This window comes from Spea bombifrons, chromosome 2, assembly GCF_027358695.1.
Source record: "Spea bombifrons isolate aSpeBom1 chromosome 2, aSpeBom1.2.pri, whole genome shotgun sequence".
NCBI lineage: Eukaryota > Metazoa > Chordata > Amphibia > Anura > Pelobatidae > Spea > Spea bombifrons.
The window spans coordinates 37,103,068-37,120,201 of NC_071088.1; the positions used below are offsets into that span (position 1 = coordinate 37,103,068).

Here is a 17,134-nt window from a genome sequence, read left to right on the forward strand (position 1 = left end):
ATGAACTTGGCAAATCTGTCACTCTTTTCCCCTTTGATGGTTTAACTACATAAAAAGTAAACGTTTAAGAAACTTCCTAAAACCTCTATGGTAACAACACATAAATAGGTTACAATGCACAGCCACATAGAATCCTACTCCTCAGTAACACAGTAAGCATTTTATAAAATGCATAATTTACTTCTGAAATCTCTAGTGTATAGCACTCCATCGGGGCGCGCTATCCAAGCTCTTATTCGCAAGGTTCATATTCGACACCGCTTCGAACGCATAAGACGTGAGATGTCTGCGCATGCGCTTGGAAGCCGGAGGAGTACGCTGAACGAGAGCCTTTGTTCTGCGCATGTGCAAGTGCCGTAACATGCTCAAAAATGTGTAATTTGTCTCAGCAAAACACAACAGTTTTTACCCTTACCTACGTAAAATATAGAAATTAAACTCAATGATTTGTATACTAAATGTTTTGTACAGTAATTGCCAGTCTAGATTCTATGACCTTTAACCCGGGAAGCCCCTGCGCCTTTCTCTTGGAAGCCCCGTCCCTCCCTTCTTTCTCTCTCGGTTCCGGACTACAGGAGCGTGCACATCGTTTCGCGTCTGTTAGAGACTTAAAAGTGAGTGTAATGCCGATATAGCCGTATTTTGACGAGAATAATTGTCAGTAATATAGGGGCGAGTGATCATAAGATGCGACAGAGGAAGAAATATTCCCCAAAATTACATATTTTGTGTTAGTTTATACTTTCCACAGAGAGGTTTGTGGAGGCGCATATGGCGCTCACGTGAACCGTTCTGCATCTGCTTGGTAGGGTAACGCGTAATTATTTGTAGCACAATAGCATATGGGCGAGTTTGAGGCTATTGTAGCTAAAATCCCAGGTTAGTTAATCAGTCTCATTCATCTATCGTTATGGTTAATTATATATATAAAAAAAAAAAACCTAGGGTCCACGACTGCATTGACTATTATAATGCGATTCATATATACTGACAATCTATATGAATCTGAATTTTAGTTTCAATGTACAGGCTTCTATAAACTACTGAAACTATGACAGTACATATAGGGATTGAATTAATGATTTAACTAAGATAGAATCCTGTATAATAATCACCCTCCTGGGTTGTTTCAACTGGATCTGGTGCAAGAAAGCATTAGGTTGTGACTGCCATAACCTTTATACCAGTGATGATGGATAATGTCTATGTACCAGCAGTTTAAGCAGCGCTCCTTACAGTACATACATTACAATGGTATAACAAAGCTAAGATTTACAGACAAGGGCAAACAATACATTTTTTTTCACCCAGCTTTCTTGTACAGAACATGTTAGTCGTACAGAGTCCTTGGAGGTTTGACACCTTTCACAGTGTAAGATGTCAGGTCACATAGCTGTCAAAAGGTTTTGTCTTTGTAATAAGTTTCCATTACGTTCACCTAAACTTATGTTTGCAAATTAGGTTACCTTATTTCCAACCCGCGAGCTGCTGTGAATGTACCTAAAACGGTCTAAATTGACCTGGCTGTTATTGATAAGCAATGTGTTCTTATTGCAAACAAAAAAAAAAAAAAATATATATATATATATATTATACCAATATTACTTTATAGAAAATTAGGTACAACTTTCTGAAACTAAGATCACAGCAAATAACTGATAGAATGCATGTGTTCTGTGTTTCCAAAGTCACATTGCAGACATGCAGAACATATGGACTACAGATTCCTATAACCCCTTGATATCTGCGCATTAGAGTTTTGTTTTACATTAAAAACAAGTTTCTGCTGCCAGTTAGCCCAGTTTATCGGTATCTGTAAATGACAAGTTGGTGGGGACACTTTATTCAGCAGTGCTGGTGGCTGTAACTTACACACTATTATTAATCAATTTTGTTGCCATCATTGTACTATTAATACAAATTTTTCTTTTATGCTGATCCTTTAGAATGCGTTACGTGGCCGCTTACCTGCTTGCCACCCTTGGTGGTAACAGCAGCCCCTCAGCCAAGGATTTGAAAAAAATTCTTTCCAGTGTTGGAATTGAGGCAGAAGAAGAACGTGTTAACAAGGTGAGCCTTCGGCTAAATAAACTGCGTAAAGTCTGTTTGATCATAAATGACAAAGTTGGTGACAAAACTTCTGAGAATATTTGACTAAAGCTAACTACTGTGGAGGTCATAATGCAGTTGATAATTTGGGTGCATTGAACCTTACTATTGCTTTGTGCAATATCACTGTGTGCATTTCACTGTTGAACAGTAATGTCCATTTCTTTTATCCCACACACCTGTGAAGCGGACATTGTTTACCTTATCGATATTCTTCCAGTGAAACAAGTAATATTTCACTGTGAAGCACCATTAATTTACTATGTAGATGGCTATTGCCTGGCAGGCAGCATTCACTGTTGAACCCTGTATAATTGTCTGTCAATAAAACTTATGGCACCTACCTGCAAGAACACTGCAGAGAAAGCTGACAAGGTGTCAAAGCAAAATTTGGTGCGGCTGTTTCATTAAGATTGAGCGATCCGAGCTGGTAGCTTGTTCTAAACCCTGTGAAACAGGAATTCTCGTCTTGTCGTACCCCTTGAATATATGTACCGTGTTAAGCACTGCGTAGATTGTTGGTGCTATATAAATAAAAGATAATAATAATATCCAGGTCCACTGGTTTGTTTATGCAAAGCAGCAGCAACAATGTTTTAATGCAAAGAATTATTAAAGCACACAGATCTGCAGTGAGATTTTTTTTTATTATTGTGTTTTCCTTTAATACATAATAAAAATATTGCAACCATAGTAACCAATAGAAGAAAATGTATTATTTTATAAAAACCAGATTATAATTCAGATTTTTGTCATTTTCTTCCCCTCCCTCGTGCAGGTGATCAGTGAACTTGGTGGAAAAGACCTTGATGATGTTGTAAATTCTGGTAATACTTGTTTGTTTACCCATTCGTAAAGTGTATAATAAAGATTAAGATGAAAGTGGCCCATTTAATCAGTTATTTTGATGTATTTTATTGTGGGCTGCATGCTACATACTGCAATACCTTTTTAACTATAATAGCCATAGCAACTATATGTGTCGAGGCTAAAACTGTTACAGAATGTAACCTTAGTCTTAGGTACACAGTAGTCTATAATTTTCGCATGCTGAAATAACATTTGTATTTTTGTTGTATACAAGTATTGAATGTTTGCATTTTTTTAACTGGATTTGATATTCTATTTTCCAGGCCTCTCCAAACTTTCATCAGTGCCATCTGGGGGTGCTGTGGCTGCAGCTCCTGCATCTGCTCCAGCTGCCGGAGGAGCTGCTCCAGCTGGTACGTCTTTATATAAAGTTTCACATTTTAACATATATCTAAAGATTTTCCGCATGGTTTACCACTGTGCAAATTTTATTCTCTCCGTTTAACGTTCATACTGCATTCTATGCCATGCTTGTAACCATATTATCTAACACATGCATAGATGGAATTCTGTACACTACAAAGTGTGGGACTTTAGGTGAAGCGAAATTAAAATGTTTAGTGTATCCAGACGGTGATAAGTACCAACAGTTATTACCTTTTGCGTGTAATGAGATGCACTTAATGCTTTTTATGAATAATTGAGTTGCTTCTATTACAATTTTTCTTTTAATTTGTGATTATGGAATTGTGCTCTTAATGTTTTGGGATTTGTTTTCAGCTGACAAGAAAGAAGAAGAAAAGAAGGATGAATCTGAAGAGTCTGATGACGACATGGGATTTGGACTCTTTGATTAAATGCCTATTTTCCTAAAATAAAAAATCAAAGTTCATGAAGACATGTTTGGTTTCTTAAAAATTGTTTGATTTGACTGGTACAGGACTCATGTAAATTAAGAGAACTATGAGGTACAGAGAATGAGGTGTGACAAAACAGGAGAAATGGTTCTGGTATGTGGAGGAGCTATCATAGAAGACTTGAATGAATAAATAAATTGCGGTCTTTGGGTTTGGATAATAGGTCTGCAACAGGGTAGACATTCTGGGTGGAACAACTCAAGTGTTTAAGTTAGAAGTGCGGCAGCTTTAATATTGATAAATGTAAAAATCCCACGGCAGAATATAGCATTGAGGGAGTAATTTCTGATGACTTAAAGGTAAACAGATAATGCACTAAAGCATCTCTAAAAGCAAGCAGAATCCTGGGTTGCATAGGGAAATACCTCACCTAGATTTTTGTCTTGCGGGCCATTTATCAGGAAAGGTTAAATAGTCTATAGCTTGGAAGACAGAAAATAGATGGGGGATACAAATGATTTAAAGTACAGGGGAAAGCTTATTTGAAAGGAGGAGTAATGTATAATAAAGTAATAAAGGGGTCATGGTCTAAAACTAGAGGATCAGAAGCTGATGTAATATGTGTAAGTTCTACTTTACTCAGAAGGTGGTAGATAAATGGGACAGTCCCCAAGCAGATGTGGAGGCTAATACAGCAAGGGAATTTAAACAGCATTGTATAGACCTAAAGCTTTCCTCAGTAGAGGACCTGACTAAAGACTGATACGGATTTAAACTCCTTACGTCGGAAACCAGGTTTTTTTTAACCATACATGCACTGTGGCTAACTCGGAGGTCTTATGCTTAGGAATTATTCCACCATGTCATATGTTCAGGTTGACTAGCTGTAGGATTTACTCAGTTCATAGAGACATAGTGAGTTGATTCATTGCATTCTGCATTCTGAATTTTATTGCAGAAGATCTTTGTGGTTGGGTGCTTTCATAGGTATAGTAGATGAATCAATACAGCCTTGATTACTAAACTGAAAAGATAATTTAGAGATACAAAAATTGTTTCAACACAAGGGCTCTAGAATTTTAGGACCATGCAAATGTACATATATTTTTGGAATCACTGAGTATTCATTGACTACCATTCTGAATTGATGTTAGCATGTTTTCATTTGTTTTGTGGAAGGAATTGTATGTCCTTCAGGTGATTTGAACTATCCCCGGAGTCGCGCATGATACATAACTGAGATCATTTAAAATGTATTTTTATGGATCGTGACTAGCCTATTAAAACATTTTTTTTCCCCTTTGTAGTTGCTGCCACTTTAGAGTCTAATATATATCAACATGCTCAACATTAACAGGCTTAGTGTGTGTTGATTTAATGGATTCCAAGTCTCAATTAAAGCGTACATGGTTTCCAGCATCTTATTAAAATCCGTGACATCTATGGATGTCCCATGGTAGTCATTTGACCAAAACCGTGTGACAGTTTATAAAAGGCATAAGAAGCCAGTATCTATTCATAAAAAACATTAAGGAATTGTCCTGGCAATAGCTTGGGTATTTGGGGCGGATGTTGCCGGGGATTGAATTTGTTGCTTCCATGGAGTCCCTTATTGGGTGTCCTGCAACAGTATCTATAAATCTGCGATCAGTCAGTGTGCATCTGGGTAGGTGCAGCCCCATGTGACAGAGCTGTCGTAGGGCAGCAAACAGCAATCGGGGCTGCCCATAGGCTGGTTGCCACCTCATCTTAAAAGCATTGGTTATTCCCATCCTACAAGGCAAAAGCAAACAGCATTATACAAACATTTGTAAAGACAAGAGCAAGACTACATTTTTACCCTACAATGCAATGTGACCACCATTTTTTTACTTTTTCTGAACATTTTTTTTGAGTGAGTGCATTGGATTTATCATGGGAGGGGTAAGTGCAGGGCGAAGTGATAAGTTATATAACAGACAGTTTCTGGGGGCACTTTCCCTTTCTTGCGCTAGCAAATAAGCACCTTTAGGAAAGACGTATGTCATGGTAACCAAATAAATAGTTTTGAGCTGCAGTTGCTCAGCGTCTTAAGTAGCTTGTAAAATCCAGGCCACCCTGGCACCCATCAGCACTGGGGCCTTGTACAGGGCTAACGCTAGCCAGCTTTTAATGTGTGTCGGAGTTGTAGATAAGTGGGCATAGGATAGGTATGACCAAACTGCATGCCCTTGACACCAGAGGCCCTGGGGCAATTGCCCCATTGTTAATGTACCCCTGGGATTGGGGACCCAGTTTCCATTCTGGCCTTACTTTTTGGCACTTGGACCATGGCCAACTTTATGTTCCACAGACATATGACACCTGATTTCGTGGAGAATCAGCTTTCTTCCCTCTTTCAGGCACTCCTTTAAACTTAGCCAAAAGCCAGCAAAGTCATAAAAGTAAAGTCTACAAAATTGGCAGATGGTTTTCACTGCTGAATTTCATTTTGGTTTCTACTCAGATATGACAGTTTTTCGTTTTGCTAAAAAATAAAACAGTGCCCACCTCCACTTGATTATAAGTGATAATTCACATTAAATGAAAGCTTACACAGTGTACTTAGTATAAAAATTAGAATCGTTTTTTTCTGTCTTGTTATACGAATTCAGCCGCAGTACATCATATTTATCAGCGTGCGGTAGTCTGACATGTTTCAGGCATAGGTATTCGAATTACACCATTTACATACACTTAAGTAAAACACAAACTAATCAATAGTAGTGCGGTGAGTTGATGCTCCCCAACAAAGTAACACGTGCACAAACAAATACAAGCAACACAGTTACCAAACATATATAAAAATTAAAAATACACAAAAAATGCTGAAGTCCTAGTGTACTGTGGCATGGTAAAAGCAACATGAATGCATTTAAAATACAATACATGGAGGCATACATTGATAAATATCAAATGGACATAAATGGATCAAAACTGTTAATACAAATAAATATAAAAGTTATACTTTTATTTAGATCCCACAATAATACACATTGATACATAGCAGCCATATAAAGTCTATTGAACCTTAGTGAAGGGCAAAAAAAAATCACCAACTATACACATTTGTTGAAATCTAGTAAGCATATAAATGTACCAACACAAATCAAGTTATTGAAGAAAAAAAAAAGAACTCAAGTCCCATTCATGGTTCAAACCCTCAGGGCATCTACTTCCCAAAATGAAAATCCAGAACACTTTTTCCTGACTTTTTTTTTCCCTTAATGCAAACCGCCTCCTTTAACTGGGAGAGTAACCCTTTCAGTTGTTCCGGGAACAAGATGATTTTAGGATTATACTGGGCTTTTACCCCTTTAATGTGCAAGTCAGCTCGTTAACCATAGTAACACAGTGTGTTAAGTTATTCACGACAAGCACTGCGTGGCTTTCAATCTTTCATGTTGTGTAACCTGCAAAACTATGTCTGGTATTTAAATAGTTATTTACTACTACGGAGTAAGTCTAGGATGAACTCTCAAACAAAGCCAGTTACAGAAACAGAAAACTAGCACGGACGCATGCAGGAGAACTTTTTTATTTTTTTTATTATTTCTTTTACATTCTCTGCATGATCCTTTCAAGGGATTGCTGTTGAAACATGATCTAGATTCTGGAGAGTTTTATTTCTGCAACACGGATAATCCAGAATAAATTTTTAAGGCAATGGCACAGGAGAAGGGCTCCGAAAATAGCCCTCTGTCCTTATCCTTTTCAGGCAGCGGTTTCCTTTCCTTGTATCAATTAGGAGCAGTGAAAGCCCTGCGGGAACTGGCACCTGAAATCCTACAGTCAGCACCGAGGGTTTATGGAGCCTCCGCCGGGTCTCTGGTGGCTGCGGCCGTAGTCTTCCAGACTAACTTGGGTAAGCAAAACAGAGCTAACAATTCAATGTGTATCATGTATGTCTGTAACATAACGCATGAATCCCCAATACTTGCTTTTTCCTCATTGTTATATATGAAGAATCTTGAAAGAAATATGAACACAAAAAAAAATCACAATTGCAACATTTTTACACTTTAAATTGGGATTTTTCTGTGCGCAATACTTATAACGCCATGTATAGTGTTATGTGTTATTTTAGAGCACTTGTCTTAACGTTATTAGCACGGAATTTCATAAAATAGGAAAGGGTGCTAGAGGGGCAATTGTTCCCATGGGATTTACCTGGATACAGGTAGGAGTTTTGGTTTTATACATTGCGCCAGTGCTGTACACTCAAAGTATTTTAGATTTTTTTGAATGAGCTAAAGTCTTGCGTATTTGGGATTACATGAAACTTTCACACTTTACTGTGCGCAAAAAAAAAAAAAAAGAAATACTGTGGAAAAATATATACATTATTATTCGTTTTACTTGTCATTTTGGATGCTTATGCCTGCAGAACATTTGCTTTAGTTAATCATTAATATTTTTTTTTTTCTCCGAGAATATGAATGGAAGGGCTACAATTTAAAACTGGGTATTATTTATAAAGGTGTGGAAGATGTGAAAATGGTGGTAAACCGTGGTAAAAAGTTGCATGCATAGATTAGTTTTGGTCAAAAATGACCCAAATTTGACAGCAATGCTAAAAAGTCTGACATATCATACATATAAATGTGTTGGGCTTGGACAAAAAATACATAATTAACCAAATCCAAGGTAGCTGCACTTGCAACAGAAGTATTTATAATTACTGGTAATTCCTATTCTTTTTTTTTCTTTCTATTTCTTTATTTTTTTTTTCAACATTCAAGAAAAACAAAAGAAAGCATTCATTTTGAAGTTCCAAAGTACAAACATGCAACATTCTTAAATCCTATTCTATGACACAGGCATTGTATTCGATATTGTGTATTTTAAAAAATATCAAGCAAACTTATCAACATTAAAACAAAGCACAAGCATATTTTTGTTGTTTTAAATCCTTTCTTTGAATTCAGAGTAGACTCTAGATCTTTTAAGCAGGTTAAGGAATTATGTCCTGTTCCCACAACATTTCAAAATCATTCCATGTCTCTGGTGTTGTTCCAACCAACTGATTAAGTCTTGTAAATTTTACCCATTTTCCTCATACTTGCATAAGCTGTTACAAAATTCAGATAATGTTGGTATGTACATCCAGATTCGGCAATCACCTGCACCTCCACAGACACAGGGTGTTGCTCTTCCTAGGGACAAGGACCTAGAATTGAAGCGGTTAAGATACCTCCTAACCCCTCCTACTCCTCCCCATAAGAGCCCCGGCAGCCCCAATACCTCCAGTTCTTCCTTGTCCCTTGTCAGGGACGGACCTTTCTTTTTTTCATTGGTGGGACACACGGGTTGTGTCCGGGGGATCCCTCCGATTTCTCCCCGGGTGGTGAGCAGAGCGAGGCTTACCGTCCGCATCGGCGGACGTTACGGAGCTGTTTAGACGCCACGCTCTTATGCCAGGATAAATTTCGTTTTACCCCTCTCAGGTGAAGAACTCAGCACTGTTTGCCGAAAGCCTTACCCTTCTCAAAAAAGGTGTCATAGAGCCTGTTCCAAAGAATCAGGAGTTTCAGGGAGTCTATTCCCGTCTCTTCCTGGTCTCGAAACCGGATGGGTCCTTCTGTCCAATTTTGGATCTAAAGAGAGTCAATGCCTGCATTCCTTACCGTCACTTCAGAATGGAATCCATTCTCACGGTTACCCACCTGTTAAGACAAGGGGACTTTATGGTTACATTAGACCTAAAAGATGCTTATCTCCATGTGCCAATCACCACAGCCTCCAGGAAGTATCTCAGGTTTGCCATAAGAGTCGGGACAAGAGTTCGTCATTTTCAGTTCACTTCTCTCCCTTTTGGCCTGTCGTCAGCTCCTCGGATCTTCACAAAACTTCTAACCCCTATTGCAGCAGCTTTGCGGAAAGAGGGAGTCACAGTCGTCCCTTATCTGGACGATTGGCTTCTGAAAGCAAGTTCTTCTCAGGAGCTCCTGGCACATCTCAGCTTTATGACCCGATGCTTGGGGGATCACGGCTGGATCACAAATCACAAAAAATCCAACCTTATTCCAACCACGAAGATCCAGTTTCTGGGGCTCGTAGTGGATTCCGTCTCATCGAGACTATATCTCCCACGGTCAAAGATCAAAAAAGTAAGGAAACAGGTTTCTTTTTTACAACAAAATCCAACCCTTCCCTTCAGGATGGCTATGAGTATCCTGGGCAGTCTTACAGCTTGTATTCCGGCAGTAAGCTGGTCCAAGGCACAGTTGAGACCTCTTCAATGGGACATCCTGCAACAGTGGTCCAGGAGACCGGAGGATCTGGACGTCACCTTCACGGTGTCCAAGCACGTTTTACTCTGGCTGAATTGGTGGAAAGTGAAGGGGCACCTCGCCCAAGGGTGATCTTTTCTACCACGTCATTGGGTCACTCTCACCACGGATGCCTCCAAGGTAGGCTGGGGAGATCATTTACACGGCCTCTGCAGCCAGGGCAGCTGGTCCTTAATCGATCAGGCCCAATCATCAAACTTTCGGGAACTGAAAGCTGTGTTTCTGGCGCTCAAGACATTCGGTCCAAGATTACGGGGGAAAGCTGTGAGAATTCAGTCCGACAATGCCACCACAGTCTCATATATAAACAGGCAGGGTGGCACCCGAATTCCAAGGCCCCAGGACCTGTCAGACGATCTCATGCGCTGGGCCCAAAGGAATCTAGAAGATTTAGCAGCGACATCAGAGGGGTGGACAACGGTCTGGCAGACGATCTCAGCAGATCTCGTTGCTCCCAAGCAAACTGGTCCCTGGACAAGAGCATCTTTTCTCTCCTAGTTCAAAGATTTGGCCTGCCGGATATAGACCTTATGGCGACCAGACAAAACAGCAAATTGCCAGTTTTCGCCTCCCTTTACAGGCAGGACAATCCTCCCCTGCTAGACGAATGTCAGTGGTTTGGTCTTTCAGGATAGATTATGTGTTTCCTCCAGTGGCCATGATTCCTCGGATCCTCCTCAAGATTCGGGTAGACAAAGGCCGAATCGAAGTTGGTTTTCGGAGCTGCTCAGTATGGCGATTTCAGTGTGGGAACTGCCAATATCCTCCCGTCTTCTGGGAAACAAGAACCTTTCCAGGGATGTTCTTCTACGATTCAGATTGACGGCCTGGCTGCTGCAAGGATGATCCTCCGGGGCAGAGGCATTTCCAATTCTATGACAGAGATCCTCCTGAGCACAGTACGAAGATCTACGTCTAATATTTATCTTCGAGTTTGGTACAAAAGGTTTGGATTTTTCTTCTCCCTCAACAAGTTCCATTCTGGACTTTTTCAGGTTTCAGCCCTGAGTCATTTTCTCCTGTCTGAATTGGCTTCACAAGTTCTCGTCAGGCGTTTCTTTGGCAGTCACCATTCAACGGGCCACCCAGACGTTCACATTTTCCTTCCTGGGATTTGATATTGGTCCTTCAAGCACTCTGCTCCGAACCATTCGAACCTTTGGAAGATGTGTCTCTCAAGTTTTTATCTCTCAAGACGGCATTTTTGGTAGCCATTACCTCGGCAAGGAGGGTCAGTGGTAGGGGAACCGCTGTGAAGGGCTTTGAAAGTAAGAGTCAGGTTTTTCAAAGGAATCCTGAAGCACATAGGCAGCCAATGAAGAGACTGAGGGGAGAGGTGTTAGTAAAGCCATGAGTGAGGAAGTTAAGTCTTATAAGTTATGTTTTATCCTCTGTTATAATTTTTTTTTTTTTTTTTTTTTTTTCAGAAGATGTAGCCAAAGTAATGTTGGAAACTGCAGCAGAAGCCAGAAAGACTATACTTGGTCCATTCTACCCAAAATTTAATCCACTCAAAAATTTACTCAGAAGTTTGCAGCAACTTGTGCCTGACAATGCACACCAGCTGGCTACTGGTAGACTTCATATTGCTGTTACCCGGTTATCAGATTTGAAAAACATTATTATCTCCGACTTCAACTCCAAAGAGGAGGTTGTGCAGGTAAAAATTTCTCAGACAAACTGTTATCTTTTAAAGTAAAAGTTATTACAAAATGTGCTTTATTTTGCATTTTAGTATGAAAATAATATGACGATGAGCTATATTCAAATGAAGCCCAGTTGGTAGACAAGTGAGCAAAGATCTGCCTTTTACTTTTAGGGTGAGACCCATATTATTCAATAGATGAAATAACTTTTATTCTGCCTAAAGTCCTTTACAGCAGTAAAACAGGGGTAAACTAGGTAGGCCAAATTGGTTTTATTCACGGTCAAATTCTTTGTTTCAGGCAGACATACATACATAGCCAAACACACAATAACATGCATACCTAGGCAGAGACACACTTGCTTGCATACCCAGGCCGAGACCCGCTTGCTTGCATACCTATTATTATTTTTCTAATATTGTAAGGGAATTTTCTGAAGGCAGGTTTGATTTTAGATTCTATTCCACCAAAATTTGCAGGGCCCTACAATAAGGTTTTAATCTTTACAATTGACAAAATGGGCAAACTAGATGGGTCAAATGATTCATATCTGCAGCCAATTTTATGTTTGAAGGAGAGGTCAAAGAAAAAATCCACCTCTCACATCAAAAACCAAGTCATTACAAAAATAACTTATACATGGGGAATAATACAATCAAGCCTTAGGTCCACAAATGCTTAGAACAATGGTATTATATGAAGAATACAAAATGTTTTATGTATACCCACAGCCCATGGCTAGCAACTGGAGCATCTATGGACGCATTGAGCAAGTGTCCACATATAACCGATGTTCTACTTGTTAAGGAGAGACCCTAAATGTTTTCAACATGCAGTATATGTTCAAACTGAGCAGAGAATTTGCAAATATTTAATAGTTTACATCACACTAGCTTACAGATTCCCGCTCCGAAAAAATATCAAACATCTTCCGTTTAGTAACCTCACAGCAGAAATATTTACATACTAGATTGATCTAGACTTACAACAAGGCAAAGCTCCCCTACACAAGACAACCGAGTAGCTGTGTTAAATAAGTTCTTGGGGTGGCATGTGGTGTGATGGTCTGTGTTGAATAAGAAGTTCTAATTTAATAATATAATCTCTATTTCCTTCTTTTTTTTTTTTTGTTTGTTTGTGCCATAGGTTTTACTATGCAGCTGCTTTGTTCCTTACTACTGTGGTTTGGTTCCTCCATCATTTCGAGGTGTGGTGAGTAATGCATTTTATCTAAGTGTATATTTTGTAACCACATTTTTCATCTACTTATATGTACCACACTTTGGCAAATAAAGGTTACTTTTATACGCAACTCATGACCCCATAAGTGATTTATACTTTACTGAGAGGGTGATGGATAAGTGGACAAGAGAATAAGACTGTGGCACAGAAAATAATATAATAGCATTTAACTCTGTTGCTTGGATAAATGACCTTGCTCCCTTTTCTCAGATGCAGAGAGAAGGTTGACATTTCTAAAAATGACAGACTGCTTATAAATTCAGTGAGCATATGACCCAACGGCATAACTCTGAACAATCATGATTTTTTTTGTGGCACAGTCACGATTTTCAGGCACTGTCCTGCTGTCCCATGTACCTGCTACTTTTGCGGGCAGTGGGCATCATATGTCAGCCTGACTGGCCCATGGAGCTGCAAGATCAAGGAAGGTAATTTTATATTAGGTCATGACCTAAAACTAAAGAGTCGCAATCTTAGATGTTATGTAAGTTTGTCTTGGGGCAACAATACATATACACAGATCAGCGATAACACTATGACCACTGACCATAACTCTTGCAAGCTGTTCCCGGTCTGCAGTGGTCCAAGGAAGGAAAAGAGCTGAACCAGTTGACAGGGTCATGGGCGCCAAGGCTCATTGATGAGGGTTGGGCGGTGAAGGCTGGCCCGTGTAGTCAAATCCAAAAGAGAAGCTACTGTAGCTCAAATTGCTAAAAAAAGTTAATGCACACAGTGCATCGCAGTTTCTTGTGTATGGGGCTACGTAGCTGCAGACCAGTCAGGTTGTCCACTCCTGTCAACTGCCGAAAGCACCTACAATGGGCAAATGAGCATAAGAACTGGACCACAGAGTAATGGAAAAAAGGTGGCCTGGTGTGATGAATCCCTTTTTGTGTTTATTTTTGTTTTTTGCACCAAGATGCATCCATGGAGGCCCCGCCTCACAAATTACAGGACTTAAAGGATCTGCTGCTAACGTCTTGGTGCCAGATACCACAGCACACCTTCAGAGGTCTAGTGAAGTCCATGCCTCGATGGTTCAGGGCTGTTTTGGCGGCGATTACACACACGCATACACACTAGAAAGATTTGGCTTCTTAGCTTTTTATACACCCATAGACATTTACTTGATTGAGTTTAATTAAGAACAGACAAGGCAAATTACAATGTGGCACAAAACATCAGCAGCTACAGAGATAGCATTTGTGTACAATCAATAATTGAAACAGTACCCCAGAAACACTCAAATGTGCAACATACAAAGAAACATTAATCATGACATACAGTAAAAAGAACAAAAAAATTAAGCTGTTATGGGGCGCAAAACTAGCGGTATTATGACTGGTGTAGCACCTCACAAACATTTATGCTAGCACACAAATACTTACACATTCATGCTCATACATACGCTTTCACATACATATTAACATACACTTAAACATTAGACTTGTGAATTTGGATTTGTACGAAAGGGCCCTTCTGACCGGACAATTATGAACCGGAACAAGTGGTTACAGTTGTTGCCTGGGCCCCCAAGGGAGACAGGCCTCACTCCCAGTTGCAATCCCTGTAATTTACGTCACTGCCCTTATTGGTGGCTGGCAGGTGGAGTGCTTTCCTGACACTGAATGGCTGCTTCAAGCAGTCCGTCAGTGACAAGAATTGGCAAACAGAGTCCCTCCAGCACCAACAGTTGGAATTTCTCAGATGTAGTACTACGAGCATTTCTATGAAAGCGCTAAGGGCTTGAATCTTTATATCAGGAAAAACAGGCAGGCTAGATGAACCAAACTTTGTTATATATACATACTGTGAGAGCCTCACAGGAGTGGTTATGGAGGAAATATTAACCCCTAAAATATTGTGATTGTGTCATAGAGACAATCAACCCTTCAATAGTAATATATATTGTGAATAATTGTATGCATTTAAATAACTTGTCTGTTTCTTGATTTTAAAGTGTGCCATTTCTTTCCACAGAGATATATTGATGGTGGATGTAGCAACTTCCATCCTTTTTTCAGCCTTAAATCCATCCTTACAGTGTCTCCTTTCACGGGGGAGATTGATATATGTCCCCGGGACTGTCCAGTCTCTCACTTTTGCATTCAGATTTCGCATGCCAGTTTTCAGCTCTCATTGGAGAACTTTGGCAGACTGATTCATGCCTTATTTCCACCACAAACAACGGTATGTTCTGTATCTAAAATGGCAGAAAAATAATGCCATTGATATGCCATTGCCTGCAATAAAATATGCCATTGGCTGCAATAAAATATCAGTGTTTATGTGATAGAATAATTATTTCATAGAGAATAGTAGTGGAGTTTGTAGTTTAAAATTGAAGGTTTTTAATTGGTGAAAAATATACTTAACTTCCTATCATTTGAAATGGAATTGCCATATATGATTAGATACATTAATTGTCAAGACAGCTGCCCAGTCTCTTAATAGTAAGTGATCATCCTTGTAGACAGTTGTGCTGAGTGTATTCGCTCAATGGCCTACCAGTAGACCTGCATTTTATGCTACATAGCATCTGCAAAAGGGATTGTGCCCACACAAGTCTTGTCAACGTAAATGACACCAGTATGAAAAGCCGAAATTAATTCTCGCGGAATTTAAATAAGGAGCAGATGCTCACTGGGTTGAGCTTTCTTAACGTAATGTGAAGCCAATGCGATGCAACATTTATTTAAGAAACCATGAGCAGAAGCTGCGAAAGTACTCCAAAACTGGGACTGTCCTGTTGAAAATGGAACAGTAGGAAGGTATGAGTTGAGCATGAGACAAAAGTTCCTTAGTGTGTCTTTACCAGTAAACCATTTTAACATGTGTTCTCACTATTTGAATAGGATTGGTCATTAAATTCTAGGGAATTTCATTAACAGATGAAGGAACAGGATAATGACACAGGAGTAGAAATGTGTTATCATTTAACGTCTGCTTTAACAGTTCTTATTCTATCCACAGATACTTACCCAGTATTACTGCCAAGGTTATAAAGATGCCACTTGTTATCTTAACCAGACTGACAAGATGTTTAAATCTCCATTCAAGAAAACCCTGAAAACTACGGTTAGATGCAGGATTCTGAAAAGACACTGCGTGGACATCTTACATTAATATATCTTTTCTGGAACTGAATATGTAAAATTAAAGTCAATTGCTTTTGTTTTGTTTTTATCATGAAAAGATGTTTAAATGTAAATTAATTTATAATATATATGTCAGAACTTTTATATGGTATTGTAATATGTAAACTTTATGTAAAATTTATGTATATCATGCCATAAACTTTAATGACAAGGTTGGACGTGATTCTTCTTCTCAACGGCAAACACGGTACAAAACCTTTTTACAATTTCTTCTCTATATAAAAACACACACCTCCCACTTTTGCCCAATTTACCACAATACCAATATACAACATCCAATGTAGAGGCTATACAAAGAAAAAGAAACCCCCAGCAACATAATTGTACAAACAAAAAGTAGTTACAACTTAGCTTTCAATATGCCCTAACAGAAAAGAGTATTTTAAATAAACAAACTAAAAAAGGAAGCAAAACAATGTTTTCTGTATGAGATAATGGGGTAAATCAATATTTTGTGTTGGGGTTTGTGTTTTTACCGCTATTCATGTGATGCACATATGTAACCTTAAATCAGGTATTTATCAATAGCTTAACTTATTGTGAACTAAAATAGGTTTCCTTAGGTAAAATGCAAGAGGTTTGTAAGAAAAATAAAAATTGGCTCAGCTTCCAATGTTGAAAATGTGTCCAAACCCCTAGCGCTCAAAAGGTTAAAGGTATGTTTATAATTCCGCTTTTGTGTTTTCTTATTACAAAAGTACTCATTAAAGTAGAATCCAGCGTCAGGCTATGTATTTAGTGCCAGTCGTGAATCAGCATATTTCCCAGTGGCCTGGCACTTGACTGGTCCGATGACTGTGTTGCATTATGGTATTTCCCAATGATATTGCAATATCAAATAGTGAATTTCCATGACCGGTCTCTTGTGCGTTACCTTGAATGAGCATTTACAAACTGACGTTGTATAATAAAATATAATTTTATTTACAAAACTATACATTGTACATTCACAAATACATTATTTATTAAAGTGGGGTAAACTCCCACTGTTTTTATATTTA

At 39.0% G+C, this 17,134-nt stretch overlaps 2 protein-coding genes across 3 annotated transcripts; both read left to right on the forward strand.

Moving 5' to 3' along the window:
- Positions 1-475: 475 nt before the first annotated feature.
- LOC128475081 (60S acidic ribosomal protein P2-like) lies at positions 476-3,815 on the forward strand. Its single transcript, XM_053457553.1, has 5 exons — positions 476-614; positions 1,947-2,070; positions 2,888-2,936; positions 3,243-3,332; positions 3,700-3,815. Exons 2-5 carry the CDS (start codon positions 1,948-1,950, stop codon positions 3,774-3,776), a joined length of 339 nt encoding a protein of 112 aa, XP_053313528.1. The 5' UTR covers positions 476-614; position 1,947; the 3' UTR covers positions 3,777-3,815.
- Positions 3,816-7,278: 3,463 nt separating this feature from the next.
- On the forward strand, positions 7,279-16,284 carry LOC128475079 (omega-hydroxyceramide transacylase-like). Of its 2 annotated transcripts, none has more exons than XM_053457550.1 (5): positions 7,279-7,659; positions 11,515-11,747; positions 12,880-12,945; positions 14,956-15,165; positions 15,949-16,284. In XM_053457550.1, exons 1-5 carry the CDS (start codon positions 7,461-7,463, stop codon positions 16,099-16,101), a joined length of 861 nt encoding a protein of 286 aa, XP_053313525.1. In that variant the 5' UTR covers positions 7,279-7,460; the 3' UTR covers positions 16,102-16,284. The 2 variants fall into 2 exon arrangements, with proteins under 2 accessions (XP_053313525.1, XP_053313526.1); XM_053457551.1 differs by having other exon boundaries at positions 11,518-11,747.
- Positions 16,285-17,134: the final 850 nt, after the last annotated feature.